Raw genomic sequence first — 20,668 nt, 5'->3', positions numbered from 1 at the left:
GCTAACTTTTATAATTAATGTATTGATTAATGAAGGCAAGCTTGCTGTACATCTTTACTACCTTATTCACTTATGTTGTTGCTTTCAGACATCCCTGAGGCAACAAACCACCCTGGAGTTACATCTGCAGTTGCAGAAATACCTGTCTGCAACCCTTACTGTGAAGTTCCAGGACACTACACTCAATCTGTTCGATTGGTGGCATTTCCTACAGACTGCCTGAAGCATCTAGGAATTTCCACATGCTTCAGATGGTGTAACATACTGGCTTGGAATAATTCAATTTAAAGAAATTTACATTTAAAACATATGGAAAGAAAAAGCTAAACTCTGACTCTATATGCAAAAGCCAAAATATACTCTGAAAACAGTACAAGAATAATATTTAAAAAGTATTAATCACAATTTAATATTATAAAATGGTAAACAAAAGTATGAAGACTCACCCAATGAGCTGTATCCCTTGCCCTGCATCACTCTGGGAATCATCACCACAGGGGCTCCATGCCTGGACTTTGGCTAGTTCTCTCCACATTGCTCCCAGCAGGTAAGTGATTGCCAGCTTTTTGTGATCATGCACAATGACCCTCAAATCCCTCTGTGCTGCTTCTCTCTGTAGTCCGTCTCCACTTAAATAATATTCAGCTCTTTTATTCCTCCTATCAAAGTGCATAACTTCATATTTTCCACATTTGATTCCATTCATCAAAATTCTCATTTAACACTCATTTAACCTGTCTACGGTATATCCCTCTGCAGACTCTTTCAGTCAGCATTATCACTTGCTTTCCTATATATTTTGAGTCATCCACAAATTTGGCAATAATACATTCACTTCTGTCATCCAAGCCATGAATACATGTCGTAAATAACTGTGGCCCCAGCATTGATCTATATGGCACTCCACTAGTTACAAGTTGCCATCATGGAAATACTCTTTTATCTTAAGTCTCTGTCTTCTTTTTATTCACCAGTCCTCTATCCATGTTACCTCCAACACCAAGGGGCTCTCACTGAGTAGTTAATATACAATACCTTATCGAATGCCTTTTGGAAATCTAGCTATATCATATCCACTGCTTCTCCTTTATCTATCTTGCTTGTTACCTCCTCAAACAACTAATAATGAATTTGTCAGGCATGATTTCCCCTTCATGACACCATGCTGACTCTTAATACAATACAACGTAATATAAATCAATACAGGACAGGAACAGGCCCTTTAGCCCACCAAGCCTGGCTGATTCTTAAACCTTATTTAGCCCTGTTACTTATTGCCCATGCACAGTTTCTATCCCTCTGTTTGCCTCCTGTTCATGTGTCTATCAATAAAGGCCTTAGACGTTTCTAATGTGCCTGCTTCCTCCACCTCCACTGGCAGTGCGTTCCAGGCACCTACCAACCTCTGTGTGAAAGATTTTCCCTGCACTTCTCCCCTACATTTTCCCCCTCTCACCTTGAAGCTATGCCGTCTTGTAGTTGACCTTTCCACCCTGGGAAAAAGCCTCTGACATTCCATCCTATCTATGCCTGTCATAATTTTATAGACCTCTATCAGGTTGTCTCTCAGCTTCTATCTTTCCAGTGAAAACAATCTGAGTTTTCACAAGTAAAACCCTCCAGATCAAGCTGGCAAATGTTCTCTGCACCCTCTCCAAAGCATCTATGTCCTTCTGGTAGTGTGGCAACCAGAACTGCATGCAATGTTCCAAATATGGTCTAACTAAAGTTTTGTATAGCTGTAATATAGCTTGAATTTGATGCCCAAGCCAATGAAGACAAGCATGCTGTATGTCTTCATGACCACCTGAGTTGCCACTTTCAGAAATCTATGGACCTGTAATCCCTCTGTATGCCAATGCTCCTAAGGGTTCTGCCATTTATTGTATAATTCATTTCTGAATTTGATCTTCCAAAATGCATCACCTCAAATTTGTCTGGATTAAACTCCAACTGCCACTTCTTTGCCCAAATTTGCAATCTATCTATATCCTGTAATCCTATGATACTTCTCCTCATTTTCTGCAACTCTAGCAATTTTGGTGTCATTTGCAAACTTACTAATCAGACCACCTACCTTTTCCTCCAGATCATTTGTAGATATTACAAACAACAAAGGTCCCTGCAAAATACTGATCTCCATGCTAAAAAACACCCTTCCACCGCTACTCTCTGTCTTCTATGACCAAGCCTGTTTGTATCCATTTGGCTAGCTCACTCTGGATCCCATGAGACTCTACTTTCTGTATCAGCCTGACATGAGGTACCTTATCAAATACCTTACTAAAGTCCATGTAGATCACATCCACTGTCCTTCCCTTATCAATTATTCTCGTCATCTCATCAAAATACTCAATCGAATTAGTGAGACATGCAATCCCTTGCTGCCCATTACTAACAAGTCCATTCACTTCCAAACTGAATAAATCCTGTCTCTCAGTATCTTATCCAACAGCTTCCCTACTATTGACATCAAGCTCACCGGTCTGCAATTACCTGATTATCTCTGTTTTCCTTCTGAAACAAAGGAACAACAATGACCATTCTCCAGTCCTCTGGAACTTCATCTGAGGCCAAAGAGGGTGCAATGATATCTGTTAAGGCCCCAGCTATTTCCTCTGTTGGTTCCTACAGTATCCTGGGGTAGGTCCCTTCTAGTCCAAGGGACTTGTCTACCTTAATGTATTTCAAGGCACCTACACTTCCTTCTTCATTATTTTGATCTTTCCAACAGTAGCCACATACTTCCCATAACCTCAACATCCCTCATGACCCTCTCTTTGGTGAATACCAAAGTAGAGCTGAAAATGTGTTGCTGGAAAAGCGCAGCAGGTCAGGCAGCATCCAAGGAACAGGAGAATCGACGTTTCGGGCATAAGCCCTTTTTCAGGAATCCTGAGCATAAGCCCCTCCTGAAGAAGGGCTTATGCCCGAAATGTCGATTCCCCTGTTCCTTGGATGCTGCCTGACCTGCTGCGCTTTTCCAGCAACACATTTTCAGCTCTGATCTCCAGCATCTGCAGTCCTCACTTTCTCCTTGAATACCAAAGTACTCATTTAAGGATCTCACCCATTTTCTTTGCCTCCACACATAATCTCCCTCCTTTTTCCTTGAATAGGCCTACTCTTTCCTTAGCTACCCTGCTCCTGATATACATATAAAATCCCTTGGGATTCACCTTAATCTGCTGGCCAAGAAATTTCCATATCCCTTTACAGCCCTCCTATCTCCCCATTTGAGCTCCTTCCTACTTTCTTAATATTCTTCAAGGACGTTGTCTGTCTTTAGTTGCCTAGACCTTAGGTATGCTTCCTTTTTGTTGATTAAGCTGATAATTTCCCCTGTAATCCAAGGTTTCCGAATCCTGCCATTCCTGTGCTTCGTTTTCACGGGAACATGCCTATCCTGCATTCTAATGAACTGGTCTTTACAAGACACCCAGATGTCAGATGTGGATTTAGCCACAAACAGCTGCTCCCAATTCACATTCTTCAATTCTTTCCTAATTCAGTTACAGTTGGCCTTTGCCTAATTTAACACCTTCATCCAATGTTCAATCTTGTCTTATTCATAAGTATCTGAAAACCTACAGAATTATAGTCACTGTTCCCAAAATGCTCCCTCACTCAAACCTTGATTACCTGGCTGGGATCATTTCCCAATTCTAGGTCCAGTACAGCCTCCACCCTCATTGGGCTATCCACATACTGTTTCAAAAAACTCTCCTAGACATAACTAACAAATTGCTCCCCATCCAAATTCCTGGCACTAAAGGAGTCCCAGTCAATTTGGGGGAAGTTAAAAGCATATACATCACTAAGATCATCTTCTTGTGTATTTCTACATACTCTGCTGTTGTGCTCTTTATAGTAGACTCTATTATTTTCCCAACAACGTTTTTTAAAAATTCATTCACAGGATGGGGGCATCACTGGCTACGTCAGCTTTCATTGCCCATCCTAGTTAAGAATCAACAACATTGCTGTATGTCTGGAATCACATGTAGGCCAGACCACATAAGGATGGCAGTTTCCTTTCCAAAGGACATTAGTAAACCAGAAGGCTTTTTCCTGACAATGGATACCAGTAGATACTTAAGGCCAGATTTTCTTTTAATTACCAAATTCAAATTCTACTATCTGCCCTGTTGGGATTTGAATCCAGATCATTATCTGGGCCTCGAGATTCCTGATGAAGGAATTCTCCTGCCCCTCAGTTGCTGCCTGACCTGCTGTGCTTTCCAGCACCACACTCTGTTGATTAACAGTTGATTAATGATAATACCACCAGGTCATCACCTTCTCAGTCTAATAACCTAACCAGCCTATAGTTACCATTTTTTTTGTCTACATCCCTTTTTAAATAAGGGTGTTAGATCAGCAGCTTTCTAATCCTATGGGACTTACTAAGAGCACACCTGCTATCCCTGCAGTTACTTACCTTGCTGTCCTAAGATGCAAATACAAGGACTTATTTAACTTTAGCCCCATTACTTTCCTTAGTACTTTTTCTCTAGTGATAGTTATCGCACTTATTTTCTCCATTCATTTAGCCTCCTGGTTATTTTGCAGCTTTGGAATGCTACTTGTTCAACTTTTCTACCATTTCCTGGTTTTCCAGCTTGGTCCTGCAATGGGAACTATGTTCACTTTGGCCTTTCTTTTCCTTCATTTACACACAAATAAGTTGTTACTGTCCATTTTCATATTACTTGCTGTTTTGCCCTCATAATTTATTTTCTTCCTCTTTATTGTTCTTTGGTCATCTTCTGTTGGCTTTTACAACTTCTCCAGTAACTTTAGATCATAAAAATAAGATCTTATGGTAAGGGGACAATGTGCAGGGCACTTAGTTTTGGATCTTCTCCTCCTCTCTCCCTGAGTGACTGCTCACCCTCATTTACATCAGTAGTATTTCCTCTCTACCCACGTGACTGCTCACCTTTATTTACATCAGTAGTATTTCCATCTAAGATTCTATGTTTGGTATCCTGTAGGCAGCTTTTGAAATGATGATGTAATGGTTTTGTTCATGACACAGTGATCTAGCAAGACAGACAAGACTGGGGGGATATGGGTTCAAATCCTGTTATAGTATGTGATGAAATTTGAATTCAATTAAAAAATGTGGAATTCAAAGGGGGAAAGAAAGCTAGCCTAATGGTGACCATGTAACCAATGCTGTAAAAACAAACATTGGGTCACGACTGTCTTTCCTTAAGCAAGGGTATCTGCCATCCTTACCTGGTCAGGCCAAAATTTGACTCCAGACCCACAACAACCATGTTGTTTGACTTTTACTGCCCTTTGGGCTGTTAGGATGGACAATAAATTTTGGTCAAGCAGCAATGATTAAAATGAAAAGCCTTTTCAGTCATTAGTCACCAATTTAAAATCCTTTTTGAAAAGAAACTGTCCTTGGTTACGCCTGTCATTGCCACAGATGCAGAAATCCAAACAACAAGTTCCCAGTTTTAGCTTGGGGATGGAGAAATGTATTTTGTCTCTTGATTTACAATGAATAAGTTGAAGCATGTTTAGAAAGTTGATTTTCCTCCTATGACATTTCCCTTCTCACTCTCTTTACTGCCTTCTTGTCTAGATTCAGATCCACAACTGAAATTTGATCAATGAGTTGCCCTTATCAATGGGCGAACCTTATCTGTGAATGAAGTAAACTACTGGGCCTCAGGATGATCATAATAGTTGAGACAATTCTCCTCAGATGTGTTCATGATCATTTTAAGTAGGAACCACTCATTAATAATTTGGAATGAGAATCCTGATTGCTTTTTATCCCTACATATCCCAGAGGCAGACAAAGCAATTGTGGAAATCTAATATCTGCTCTAGCTAACATTAATGAATTCAGCACAGTCTTAAAATCAAACCTGAGATTACCACAGGCTGTACAACTCAGGTGGTTAAGCTCACTGAGGTATGGACAGCCAAGAAATATTTGATTTCTGATGGTTTTGAGTTACAAGCATTGATGACATGTTAAGGAATGACAAATTCTTTTAATTCAGGTCTCAAGGAGCTGCTATAAATAACATCCATTGTTTTAAAATGACCTCTGCCCTCCCTTCATGACCTCTAACTTATTCTAACTAATTATGAAGATTATTAAAGACTATTAATAAATCAGCATGATTGACAAAGTGCTTGAACTTAATTTCAATACAATAAACTACAGGAGGGATATATTAAATCTTATGTGAAAAATCTCATGAAGAATTGAAAAGACGTTTTGTTCTGTATCAGGGAAATGAACACACCAGTTACTGCAAAGACTCTATTAATAGATTGGAAGGTCCAGTGAGAACTGGAGGAGAGTGGCCTGATTTTTAATGTTAGATCTTGTGTAATTAAAGGAAAATTCCAGGGAAAAACCCTTTTGATGGTTACTGGGGTATAGTTCCATCAGAGACTGGGACTCCCCAGCATGTCACTCAAACAGCTATTCTGTGAATATTGGCAGCTTCAGCAAACTTTGTTTTTAATGTGGGGACCATTGCAGCCTGCACTTTCCCCTGGAGTCTACACACATGCACTTCCAGCAGGAATTTCTGAATAGTAATCAGGAATGGAAACCCTGTTAATGTTTACCTTCTCCTCAATCTGCATATACTAGGTCCAATTGTAGGTTTGCCACTCCCTGTTCCAGGCCCTCTTCTCCACTCACCATCTGGCTTAGAATAGCAAACTAAACACTGACTAGGGACCGAACCTGGGATCTTCTTAATATGTGGGCACCGAGTTCTGTGCATTGTTCTTCTCTGGTGACACTGTGGTTAAATGTGCTGTGGTATACAGCATTACTAGCTAATGGTTAAAGCTGCTGGGTGTCACTTGTTTCAGGATCCCTGCCATTGAGGGTTAAACATTGGGCCAGAATTTCTGCAGCTGATCACTACTTAGTAAATCCTGCTTAAATATGTGTGCAAGGAGCTCAGTAAAAGCAATGACAACTTACGGTTATATGATGGATCGTGAACAAAATCATAGAACATAGAAAAATACAGCGCAGTACAGGCGATGTTGCGCCTACACTAGCCCGCTATCCTCCATATGCCTATCCAATGCCCGTTTAAATGCCCATTAAGAGGGAGAGTCCACCACTACTACTGGCAGGGCATTCCATGAACTTACAACTCGCCTTCAATTGTGATCCTGTCCTTCGAATTTAGTTGCTCAGCATAGCTCAGTCAGATTTCAATGTATTCTTGCCTAGAAAGACAGTCTCTCATCTGAAGAAATCTTTGAAGGTCTGCTTTAGGTCTCTGTAACTGTTGAATGGCACCTTATAAGCTTATTTTGGTAAATACATGATAATGGGTCATGCCTTAAAATTTAAAGATGAGTGAGTGATTCTGCAAATAATGAGGATAAGCTGTGGGTTGCTGTTTTGTTTGGCTAGTGCATTCAAGAAAACTGTAAAGGAAGTAAATGGGATCAGTTTGGGTCAGAGAAAGATTCAAAGTGATACTCCTGTGATGAGAAATTGGAACTAGATTAATGGTGTGTACATTTGGTAACCTGCTCCCTAAACTAGGCCAGCCAGAGGAATTCCAAGACACTGTTAATGATTGACTGCTCAGCTAGTTTTATTGATGGCACTTAGAAACATAGTGGTGATACTGAGGGGTTTCATTTATCCCAATCCTACAATGGGTTGGGTGGTCCTAGTGGAAGCTGGAAGCAGTTTCCTGGTAAACCTCATGACTTTAGCTCTGCCACTTAGCATTTTTCAGTTGCTATGCACCACAAGTTATTTTTATTGTCAGTTACACCAGTGCAGGCCATGGCTTTTCCCAGACTGAACTTTGTGAGCAGCATCCCAGTATTAGAGAATGTTATTGGCAATCCATGCGGATTTCCTCAGTGATTTGGCGGCTTTGCGGATTCTGAAGCACGGGTGGATCTTTGTATGTGTCAGATATAATTGATTTAACAAAAATATTCAAGGAATGACAAACTGCAAATGTAAACTTCATAAAACTCCAACACTGCTTCTGGTCTTCACTTTGGGGATTGGAAATGTGAATTTTGACTAAAAAAAACAAAGGTGTAACTTTCAGGTCAAATTCTAAGATAATAAACTCCTCTCCCGACACAACAAAAATAAAGGTTCAATCACCACCTCCTGATTTTGGATTAGTGGAAACAACAGTGAAATGTGTGCTGGAAGTCTGAGCAGCGTATCAGTGGACTGTCCCTTTAAGAACGAATAAACGGTGTTTCCATTTTGTAGCTTTAAAGGATGTGCGCTGGCATTCATTGGGCAGAGAGGGAGCTTTGCTGAAGTTACCTGTGTTAGTCATAGCCACCTGAGGGAGTGTAGGTTGCTGGGTCTCAGCTCTGCTGCATTGACCTAGCATTCAGCCTCTGCAGCTCAATAGCATGGACGGAGCAGAGCTCTGACTTCTCCGGGATCGTGCTCCTTTCCAGCCACTCACTGGCAAAGTTTCCAAAAGTTAACGTTTCAGATCAAAGATGGAAGATCGCCCTCGGACCATCAGCACAACCAGCAGCACTTACACTGTGTCCTTCAGCTCGACGGCCAGGGGCTATGACAAGGCTTTCCTTAAGACCCTGCCGGGACTCCTCATGATCGCAGAGATTGTAAGTGACTGTGTGAGGGGGCAGCTGTGAAGAGAGATTACTGGTGCTGTCTGTCGGGGAGACTGTTTTGTAACGGGAGGGCTATAATAACTTAAAGGCATAAATCTTACGTTTTCCTTTAGACCTGATTTTATCTGAAAAGCGTTTTAAAAAATAAATCAGGCGAGTTTATCAATGTGCAGCAGCTTTACATATGGTACATCGAGACCGAAATGTCATCTTGAGATGAACTGATAATTGAATCAGAGCGCCCCAGATTAAAGCCATGCCTGTCCTTATTTTTGAACATTCAACAATAAATTCCAGCGTCAACTTTTATGATGGAGATTGGGACCGTAAACTTTGTTATAGTTACAGGCTCTTGACAGTCAGTTAATGTGGTGGTGTTACAACTTACAACGCTCTTCGGCCCATCCATTCCATGCATGTTGATGCTCTTACAAAGCTTCTGCATCTGTTTGAGCACATTGGTCTGGGTAATTCCCATGTCTATTTAACCACCCCCACCCTTTTCTTCACCTACCCAAATCCAGTCGGGAAGATGGAGATGATTTGGTTTCCGACGCTTTGGTGACAGGAGTGAATTACAACCTGACAAATATTTACAGCTGGTTTGGCATGGAATTTCATTACTGCAGTATAGATAATGCTGTCGGTTGTGATGAGAGCAGCTTTTATTTCACATCTAGCAGTTTTTACACACCAGCTTTTCAAAAGTTGTTAAAAAGAGGAAGAAATTCTTAAATTCATAAACTCATTTCAGGTGCGCACATTTTAGAACAAAGCAATTTTGAGCAGTGACATGTTTTTCTATTCTTTAGTGGGATGTAGGCATCCTGGCCAGCATGGATTGCCTATCCATGGTTACCCTTGAGAAGGTGGCGGTGAGCAGCCTTCTTAAACCACTGCAGTCCACCTGCTGTGGGTTGACCCACAATGCCATTAGGAAGGGAATTCCAGGATTTTGACCCAACAACAGTGAAAGAGTGTCTATATATTTCCAAGTCAGGATGGTGAGCGGCTTGGAAGTGTTCCCAAACATTTGCTGCCCTTGTCCTTCTAGCTGAAAGCGATCATGGGTTTGGAAGGCGCTGTGTCCGGACCTTTGTGAATTTCTGCAGTGTGTGCTGTGTAGATGGGTAAAAACAATGACTGCAGATGCTGGAAACCAGATTCTGGATTAGAGTGGTGCTGGAAAAGCACAGCAGTTCAGGCAGCATCCGAGGAGCAGGAAAATCGATGTTTCGGGCAAAAGCCCTTCATCAGGAATAGAGCTCTATTCCTGATGAAGGGCTTTTGCCCAAAACATCGATTTTCCAGCTCCTCTGATGCTGCCTGAACTGCTGTGCTTTTCCAGCACCACTCTAATCCAGATGCTGTGGAGATGGTATACACTACTGAACACTGGTGTGCATGTGATGCTAATCAGGCGGGCTGCTTTGTTCTTGGATGGTGTCAGACTTCTTGAGTGCTGGTGTTTCCATTGAATGGATAGTGAGTTTAAAACAAGATAAATGACAGGTGAGCAAGGAAGACATGAGGTGATCACTAATGAATATGAATGATTATTTTAAAGGGGAAAGGAATCAGAGCAGTGGTAAGACAGAGAGAGACATGACTGGAGAAATGAGATTAAGTTATGGGAAGGAAAAATGAGTGGAGAGAGGGAAAGGGGAACTCCTGAAACTACAATCTTCCAGCAACCTCTGGCTCAGATGTAGCTTGAGCTGTTGTCAGCTCTTTACCGAGTTACACCATCTAAGACTTCCCTCACCTGATACAAAGACAGACGAAAAAGGAACTGGGAAGAAAAGGCTGAAACATAAATCTGTGGAGATACAGATAAAGTCACAATACTCCTCCCAAACCATAGGGCTGCTCTCTCATTAGAGAGAACTAGCTGCTGGTGGTTTAACCTCATAGTCACCCTGCCTGAGGTGACGGGAAAGGATGAGAAAGCAAATCTCTCATGACAGCATCACTCGGTGCAGGACTTGAACCCACACTGTTAGCATCACTAACGACCACTCAGCCAACTGAGCTAGCAGACTCTCATACAATAGACAATTTAAAGGAGTAGCCATGTTCTCCCACATCCTCCATTCAACACCATGGTTATTAAACTGCCAATTTAAAAATAAATCTGTGAACTGTTCCTGACCACCTTTCCTATTTATAATTTCTGTGGAATATAGTCTATCCTGAAACCGTATCAGGTCAAATAGGGTCCAGAACCCTTCTGCTTATTGCAATCAACTGCCCCTCCTATTGCCATGTCCTCCACTCAGCTGATTGAATTTATGTTGCTTCATGTTGGACATCACATGGAGGACACATTAAGTGTGTCAAGGGTTTAGAATGTACTGTTTGGTTGCAGACTTCAATATCTATCACCAACAGTAGGTGAGGAGCACCACTACTGACTGAGTCCTGAAGAACGTGACTGCAGAATGGGTCTTCAACAGACAGTGAGATGGGGGGGGAATATATTTGACCTTTTCTTAACCAGTCAATCTGTTGCAAAAACATGTGTCCACGACAGAATATGTAACAGCGACTACCACGTGGAATAGGTAAGATCATCACCACACAGACCCTGTGGACATGAATTTCTGTTTCCATTAGGCACTGTCGCCATGCTAAATGGGATAGGTTTCGAACATCTCTAGCAAATCGTAACTGGACATGCATGAAGCACTGTGGGTTATTAGAAGCAGCAGAATTGTATTCAAACACAATCTGTCACCTCATGGCCTGGCATATCCTCCACTCTTACCATTATCTCAATCCAGGGACTCAACTCTGTTTAAACGAAGAGTGCAGAAGGGCATGGCAAGAGCAGCACCTGCTAAAAATGAGGTGTCACCTAGTGAAGGTATAAAACAGGACAATCTATGTGTCAAATCGCATAAGCATCCTGTGATAAAACTAAGTGATTGCGCAACTAGTGGATCATAGCCAAGATCTGAATTGTTTCCATATCTAGTTGAGTAGTGATAGATAATTAAATAACTAACTCAAACTTTGCAAATATCCTCATTTTCAATGATGGGCGAGTCTTATAACATCAGTGCAAATGATAAAGCTGAAGCAGTTTTAGCTATAAGAATCCCTACAGTATGGAAAGAGGCCATTCAGCCCATTGAGTCTGCATTGACCCTCCACATAGCATCCCATCAAGGTCCAGCCTTTCCTTGTAGCCCCAGATTTACTATAGCTAAACCACCTTGCCTGCACACTATGGGTAATTTAGCATGGCTAATCCACCTAAATCTGCACATCTTTGGACCTTTGGAGGAAACCCACGCAGACACAGAGAGAACATGTAAACTCCATACAGACAGTCACCCAAGGCCAGAATTGAACCTGGTCCCTGGTGCTATCATGCAGTAGTGCCTACCACTGAGCCATTGTACTGCCCACACCTAGAGGATGATCTGCCTCTGCCTCCTCCTCAGGTCCCTAGTATCGCAGATGCCAATCTTCACCCAGCTCAATTCACTGCACTTGATATTGAGAAACGACTGGACAATAGACAATAGGTGCAGGAGTAGGCCATTCTGCCCTTCGAGCCTGCACCACCATTCAATATGATCATGGCTGATCATCCTTAATCAGTATCCTGTTCCTGCCTTATCTCCAAAACCCTTGATTCCACAATCCTTGAGAGCTCTATCCAACTCTTTCTTAAATGAATCCAGAGACTGGGCCTCCACTGCCCTCTGGGGCAGAGCATTCCACACAGCCACCACTTTCTGGGTGAAGAAGTTTCTCCTCATCTCTGTCCTAAATGGTCTACCCCGTATTTTTAAGCGGTGTCCTCTGGTTCGGCACCCACCCATCAGCGGAAACATGTTTCCTGCTGCCAGAGTGTCCAATCCTTTAATAATCTTATATGTCTCAATCAGATCCCCTCTCAGTCTTCTAAACTCAAGGGTATACAAGCCCAGTCGTTCCAGTCTGGAGACAATGCGCACTGCAAAAGCTGTGGACCCTGATAGTATTCTGTTAATAGTATTGAAGATGCGTGCTCCAGGAATTGTCACTCTCCAAGCCAAGCTTTCACAGTACAGTTATAACACAGTTAAAAATCACACAACACCAGGTTATAGTCCAACAGGTTTAATTGGAAGCACACCAGCTTTCAGAGCGACACTCCTTCATCAGGTCGTTCCGAAAGCTAGTGTGCTTCCAATTAAACCTGTTGGACTATAACCTGGTGTTGTGTGATTTTTAACTTTGTACACCCCAGTCCAACACCGGCATCTCCAAATCAGAGTTACAACACAGTTACACATATCTGGAAATGTGGAAGACTGTCCTGGTGTGTCCTGTTTTTACAAAAAGCAAGACAGATGCAGCACAACGGACTTACTCCCTTATCTAGGCAAAAGTGAGGACTGCAGATGCTGGAGATTAGAGGAATCCTGATGAAGAGCCCCTGCCCGAAACATCGATTTTCTTGGTCCTTGGATGCTGCCCGACCTGCTGTGCATTTCCAACACCACTCTAATCTTGACTCTTACTCCCTTATCTGTTTACTGTCAATCACCAGCCAAGTATGGAAGGTGTCACTCACCATGTTTTTAAGCAGTTATTGTTGAGTAAGATAAAATAAAAACAAAAAAACTGTGGATGCTGAAGATCTGAAACAAAAACATAAATTACTGGAGGAACTCAGCAAGTCTAGCTGCATCTGTAGGAAAAATGCTGCATTAATGTTTTGAGTGTGGTGGCTCATCTGAACTGCTGACATGGGTCATAGTCGTAGAGATGTACAGCATGGAAACAGACCCTTCAGTCCAACCTGTCCACACCAAAGATATCCTAAATAAATCTAATCTAATCCCATTTGCCAGCATTTGGTCCATATCCTTCCTTTTCATATACCCATCCAGATGCCTTTTAAATGTTGTAATTGTACCAGCCTCCATCACTTGCTGTGGAATTCATTCCATTCATGCATCATCCGTTGCGTGAAAAAGCTGCCCCTTAGGTCCTTTTTAAATCTTTCCTGTTGACTTAAATCTATGCCCTTTACGTTTGGAGTCCCCTAACCTGGGGAAAAGACCTTGACTATTCACTCTATCCATGCCACCAAATCACAGTTGCCATATCGTGTACCATCTACAGGATACACTAACAAATCTCCAAAGTTCCTTCATGAAAATTTGAGCTGTGGTGGACAGCAAAGAAGATTACTTCATATTACAACGGGATCTTGATCAGATGGGTCAATGGGCTGAGATGTGGCAGATGGTGTTTAATTTAGATAAATGCGAGGTGCTGCATTTTGGGAAAGCAAATCTTAGCAGGACTTACACATTTAATGGTAAGGTCATAGGGAGTGTTGCTAAACAAAGAGACCTTGGAGTGCAGGTTCATTGCTCCTTGAAAGTGCAGTCGCAGGTGGATAGGATAGTGAAGAAAGTGTTTGGTATGCTCTCCTTTATTTGTCAGAGTGTTGAGTGTAGGAGTTGGGAGGTCATGTTCTGGTCTCCTTCCTATCGGAAAGGTGTTGTGAAACTTGAAAGGGTTCAGAAAAGATTTACAAGGATGTTGCCAGGGTTGGAGGATTTGAGCTATAAGAAGAGGTTGAACAGGTTGAGGCTGTTTTCCCTGGAGCGTCGGAGGCTGAGGGGTGACCTTACAGAGTATTATAAAATCATGAGGGGCATAGATAGGATAAATAGACAAAGTCTTTTCCCTGGGGTGGGGGACTCCAGAACTGGAGGGCACAGGTTTAGGGTGAGAGGGGAAAGATATAAAAGATACCTAAGGGGCAACATTTTCACGCAGAGGGTGGTACATGTATGGAATGAGCTGCCAGAGGAAGTTGTGAAGGCTGGTACAATTACAGCATTTAAAAGGTATTTGGGTGGATATATGAAAAGGAAGGGTTTGGAGGGATATGGGCCGGGTGCTGGCAGGTGGCACTAGATTAGGTTGGGACATCTGGTTGGCATGGACAGGTTGGACCGAAGGGTCTGATTCCATGCTGTACATCCATATGACTCTATGAATAATAAAAGAAAAAAATCGGCTGTGTGCAAACATAACTTTTAAGTTCAAAGTTTTGGAAGAGATGTTTAAGTTGAATAGCCATTTTGTTGATCCTTTTGAAGGGAAAGGAGATATTGCTGGAGGTAAGTGATGGAGCAATTAGTATTGCCCAACAAGGACGTTGGGAAATAAGGCAGGGCAGGTGACTGAGGTGTCAGTGGGGGTGCACTTTGGGGCCTGTGGCCATAACTTTATTAGTTTTTAAATAGTGATAGAAAAGATCGAATCTAAAAGTTGAAGTTCTAAATTGGAAGAAGGACAATTTTGATGATATTAGGCAAGAACTTCAAAAGTTGATTGGGGTCAGGGATGGCTGTAAAATGGGAAGTCTTCAAAAATGAGACAATGAGAGGCCAGAGACAGTATGTTCCTGTTAGTGTGAAGGGCAAGGCTGGTAGGTGTAGCAAGTGCTGGATGACTAGAGAATGTAAGGTTTTAGTCAAGACTGAGAAGGAGGCATGTGTCAAGTATAGACTGCAGGGATCGCATGAATCCCAAGAAGAGTAAAAGGCAATTGAGTCATAGAGATGTACAGCACGGAAACAGACCCTTTGGTCCAACTCATCCATGCCGACCAGATATCCCACCCCAATCTATTTCCATCTGCCAGCATCCGGCCCATAACCCTCCAAACCCTTCCTATTCATATACACATCCAAATGCCTTTTAAATGTTGCTCTTGTACCAGCCTCGACCACATCTTCTGGCAGCTCATTCCACACACACACACTGCCCTCTGTGTGAAAAGGTTGCCCCTTAGATTTCTTTTATATCTTGCCCCTCTCACCCTAACCCTATGCCCTCTAGTTCTGGATTCACCCACCCCAGAGAAAATACTTTGTCTATTTACCCTATCCATGCCCCTCATGATTTTATAAACCTCTATAAAGTCACCCTTCAGCCTCCACTCCAGGGCAGTAGAAGTATACTTAAGAGGAAAATCAGGAGCGCAAAAAGAGGGTATAAAATAACTTTGACAAATAGGGTTAAGGAGCATCCAAAGGGATTCTACATTAAGGACAAAAGAGTAACATTGGAGAGAATAGGGCCCCTTAAAGATCAGCAAAGCCACCTATGTAGGAGATGGGGGAGACACTAAATGAGTATTTTGCATCAGTGTTTGCTATGGAGAAGGATATGGAAGATAGAGAACGTGGGGAAATAAATAGCGACATCTTGAAAAATATCTATACTACAGAGGAGGAGTGCTAGATGTTTTAAGGTACATAAAGGCAGATAAAGGAAGCTAGCAAAGTGATTGCTGAGCCCCTTGCTGAGATATTTGTATCATCGATAGCCAAGGGTGAGGTGGCAGAAGACTGGAGGTTGACTAATGCGGTGCAACTATTAGAAAGGTATTAAGGAAAAGCCAGGGAATTATAGATCGGTGAGCCTGACATCAGTAATGGGCAAGTTGTTGGAGGGGATCCTGAGGGACAGGACTTACATGTATTTGGAAAGGCAAGGACTGATTGGGGATAGTCAACATGGCTTTATGCGTGGGAAATCATGTCTCACAAACATGATTTGAGTTTTTTGAAAAAATAGTGAAGAGGATTGATGAGGACATAATCTGTCTGGACTTCAGTAAGGTGTTTGACAAAGTTCCTCATGGTAGAATGGTTAGCAAGGTTAGATCCCATGGAATGCAGGGAGAACTAGCCAGCTGGATATAGAACTAGCTCGAAAGTAGAAGACAGAGGGTGGTGGTGGTGGCTGCTTTTCAGGTTGGAGGCTTGTGACCAGTGGAGTGCCACAAGAATCGGTGCTGGCTCTGCTACTTTTCATCATTTGCATAAATCATTTGGGTATGAGCATAGGATGTATGGTTAGTATGTTTGCAGATGACACCAATATTGGAGGTGTAGTGGACAGTGAAGGAGGTTACTTCAGACTGCAATAAAATCTTGATCAGGTGGGCAGCGGCACATGGAGTTCAATTTAGATAAATGTGAGGTGCTGCATTTTGGAAAGGCAAATTAGGACAGGACTTAGATACTTAATGGTAAGGTCCTGGGAGTGTTGCTGACCAAAGAGACCTTGAAGTGCAGGTTCATAGTTATTTAAAAGCAGAGTCCCAGGTCAACAGGACAATGAAGAAGGTGTTTGCTATGCTTGCCTTTATTGGTCAGTGTTTTGACTATAAGAGTTGGGAGGTCATGCTGTGGCTGTACAGGATGTTAGTTCAGCCAGTTTTGGAATAGTGTGTGCAATTCTGGTCTCCTTCCTATAGGAATGATTTTATGAAAATTAAAAGGGTTCAGGAAAGGTTTACATGGATGTTGCCAGGGTTGGAGAGTTTGAGCTACAGGGAAAGGCTGAGTAGTCTGGGGCTGTTTTCCCTGGAGCATTGGAAACTGAGGAGTGACTTTATAAAGGTTTATAAAATCATGTGGAGCATGGATGTGGTGAGTATCCAATGTCTTTTCCTCCAGTGTGAGAGAGTCCAAAACTAGAGGGCTTAGGTTTAAGGTGAGGGGAAAAATTTAAAAGGGACTTAAGGGACAACTTTTTCACACAAAGGGTGGTGTGTATGGAATAAGCTGCCAGAGGAAGTGGTAGGAGCTGGTACAATTACATTTAAAAGGCATTTGGATGGGTGTATGAATAGGCAGGGTTTAGAGGGATACAGGCCAAATGCTGGCAATTGGGGCTAGATTAATTTGGAATATCTGGTCGGCATGGATGAGTTGGACTGAAGAGTTTGTTTCCATGCTGGACAGTTCCATGACTCTATGACCTGAGGAGACCATGCTGAAAGACACTAAAATGGGAGGGGCTTAAATGAACAGTTGGTGTACTACATGGATCAGATCAGTTTGGTGAAGACATGGAGAAATCAAAGCTGACAGCAGCTATAAGCAGTCTGGTTTGGAAATGAACAGCTCTTGGATTGATGCATCAGTTCATGGTCAGAATAGTGACTGTACATTTATATCACCATGGTTTTGGGCACTAGCAGTTATAGTTAGTTTTGCTGTAAGGTACATTTCTTGCAACATTTCTTGCAACATTTGAGATTTTTCTTCTTCAAGCATCTTGTACACAAGAGTGAAAAGAGATAATTTACAACAATTGCTCTGATGTTGATCCTTCTTTCTAAATGTACAGAAATGTTACTGGATTGTATTTTTAACTTTTTTTTTTGGTTTTGAATAAGGAACTTGCACCATGGCATTAGGTAAAGAGAAAGACCCTTTTGAAAATTGATTCTCTGTTGAAAAAAATGAAGTTTTACTTTGTAAAGGCAAAGTATTACAAATGCTGGAGACCTGACAAAAATGTGATGGAAGAAGTCAGCAGGTTTTACAGCATCTATTGAGAAAGAAACAGTTAACACTTCAAGTTCAGTATGACTCTTAACTGTGGTTGATGAGAGAGGAGGAAAATTGGGTTTTGTGCTGTAGAAAAATGGGAGCAGCAGGTCAACGGAAGGGAAATTTAGAGGGTGAGGGAGATTGGAAACTGTAAGTATTACAGATCAAAAAGCAAAGATCTTGGTACTGGTTGATTATTAGTGGAAGGTTATTTGGGAGGAACACAGGTGTCACAATTGAGGACAGAGTTTTCAATGTCGAGACCTGAAGGTTATAAAGTGCCTAAATGAAAATTAAGTGCCATTCCTTCAGTTAGCACAAGGCATCACTAGAATGTTCAGCAAGCCTAGGACAGAAATTCGTGAGCGTGAGAGCAAGATGGTGTATTCTTGAAGAAGAGCTTATGCTCAATATATCAATTCTCCTGCTCCTCGGATGCTGCCTGACCTGCTGTACTTTTCCAGCACCACACTCTTCAACTTTGGTCTCCAGCATCCGCAGTCCTCACTTTCTCCCTGGCGTATTCAAATGGCTAGTGAACATTACTGCTCCCTTTTCTGTCCAGAACTTTTGGTTTTTAATTTGCATCCAGGCCTGTTAAATTATAATTCAGTGTTTGGAAATCCCAAGATTTTTGCTGGTTGCAATCTTCACAAATTATTGGCCTTTCATTAGTTGGAAAGATATAAGTAGCGTATGCTGGATTTTTCCAGGTAAGAAATTTCCATCAAGTCTCAAACGGCATGAGCAGCACAGCAAAAGAAACCCCTCAGTTGTTGAGTGATGTTTTCATATTCTCTCACAGGATGTGGCAATAGTTCTTGGTTCTCTGTATACAGCTGAATAGCTTTCTGGGCCATTGCCGAGAGCTGTCAAATGTCAACCACATTTCTGTGGTCTGGAGTCACAGACCATACCAGTGGTTGGTTTATTTCCGTTAAAGTCAACCAGATGGGCTTTCATGTCTTACGTGATCACCATTATTGATGTTCGCTTTTTATTCCAGCTTTATTTAATGAACAGAACATAAATTGCATTGCTGTTGTGCTAGGATTTGAACTTGTGTCCCTATCCCATTAGTTCAGGTCTTGTTCACTAACATGACTACTGTGCTATTGTGCCTTCAGCTCACAGATTAATTGATTCTACTGTATTATGTGAGAATGACTCATACAGACCTGGCTCTTGGCATTCCCCCCACCCCAATACCAAAGTTGTTGACTGCATTAGAGCACTCCTGCTGGCATCAGTTCCTAGACTAATGTTTAGAAAACTTGAACAAGGTTCCTCCACTGATCACTGTCTATCTCCTAAAGGAATACATGTTGAATTTTTTTCAATCCAGTTGCAATTTCTTGTAATATGTCTGGTGGAAAAGGTCACTAGCACTCACTTCCCAGCACCAATGAAAATTGGACAGTTGCTTATATCACTGGACTGGCACTTCACTTGAGTTACTGGTTTTAGGTGAAGAGGAATTAAGCAAAAAGGAAGAAAGAAAAGTAGAATAAACCCAATTTTGTGAAATGTGAATGGTTCAAAAATTTATAGCACATCTTAAATCAGTAGAAACTTAAAGAAGTGTGTGGAAATGTCAGAGATGAAGCACACCATCTGAAAATGGGTTCACAACTTCTTTCTCCCCTCTTCCTCACACACCAGGCAACTTCCTTAGATTAGATTACTTACACTGTGGAAACAGGCCCTTCGGCCCAACAAGTCCACACCAACCCTACGAAGAGCAACCCACCCAGACCCATTCCCCTATATTTACCCCTTCACCTAACACTACAGACAATTTAGCATGGTTAATTCACCTAACCTGCACATCTTTGGACTGTGGGAGGAAACCGGAGCACCCGGAGGAAACCCATGCAGACACGGGGAGAATGTGCAAACTCCACACAGACAGTAGCCCGAGGTGCAAATTGAACCCGGGTCTCTGGCGCTGTGAGGCAGCACTGTGCCACCGTGCCACCCACTAAGTTAAACAATATTCAAACAATATTCAAATTTCCTAAATATGATTTAAATGTCCTGCTTTTGTTATAAGGATATGACTGATTTGGTTCCATGGTAATTCTAGAAGTGTGTACACAATGTGTGAAGTCGGCTTTCTCCCACAATATGGACTTAAACTCTTCAAAGTTAATGAATAAAGCAAAGTTATCACTGGGGAGCTTGTTTATCCAGGTCAGGCAAGGGTTAATGCTTAGAATGAATAATAACGGTTGCGAAACTATTGCCAAACTTGCTACTTCTTACCATCTAGAAAGATAAGGGCATTAGATACCTGGGAATGCCACCACCTGCAAATTCCCCTCCAAGCCACACTCTTTTCCTGACTTGGAAATATATCGGCCATTTCTTTCTCCGTGGGGTTTAAATTCTAGACAGTCCCTCCATGAAAGTGCAGGTTGTTCTCTCAGTACGGGACTGCAGTGGTCCAAAAAGCAGCTTACTGTCGTTTTCTTGAAGGTAGTTAGAAATGAGCAATAAATGTTGGCTTATCCAGCAACACCCACATCCAATAAACAAATGGAAAAAGCATGCTGGAAGGCTGCCAAGTGCTTACCTGTCATTCTTTTCTTGCAGAAGTTATTCATCCTGACACCAGAAAAGTACTAGTATGACAGGAAGTGACTCTTCATTAGTTTAATTGG

General features: G+C 42.0%; 1 protein-coding gene across 1 annotated transcript in view; it reads left to right on the top strand.

Moving 5' to 3' along the window:
* Positions 1-8,297: 8,297 nt before the first annotated feature.
* The window catches only part of cmtm8b (CKLF-like MARVEL transmembrane domain containing 8b), a 58,691-nt gene continuing 46,320 nt past the window's right edge, over positions 8,298-20,668 (top strand). The window contains exon 1 of the mRNA XM_072575765.1: positions 8,298-8,625. Within this exon, the coding sequence (XP_072431866.1) occupies positions 8,497-8,625 (129 nt within the window). The 5' untranslated portion in view covers positions 8,298-8,496. The remainder of the gene's footprint in view (positions 8,626-20,668) is intronic.

The sequence above is a fragment of the Chiloscyllium punctatum genome, chromosome 8, assembly GCF_047496795.1.
Source record: "Chiloscyllium punctatum isolate Juve2018m chromosome 8, sChiPun1.3, whole genome shotgun sequence".
Classification (NCBI taxonomy): domain Eukaryota; kingdom Metazoa; phylum Chordata; class Chondrichthyes; order Orectolobiformes; family Hemiscylliidae; genus Chiloscyllium; species Chiloscyllium punctatum.
The sequence above is the reverse complement of the archived record's forward strand: the minus strand, read 5'-3'. Positions and strand labels throughout refer to the sequence as shown.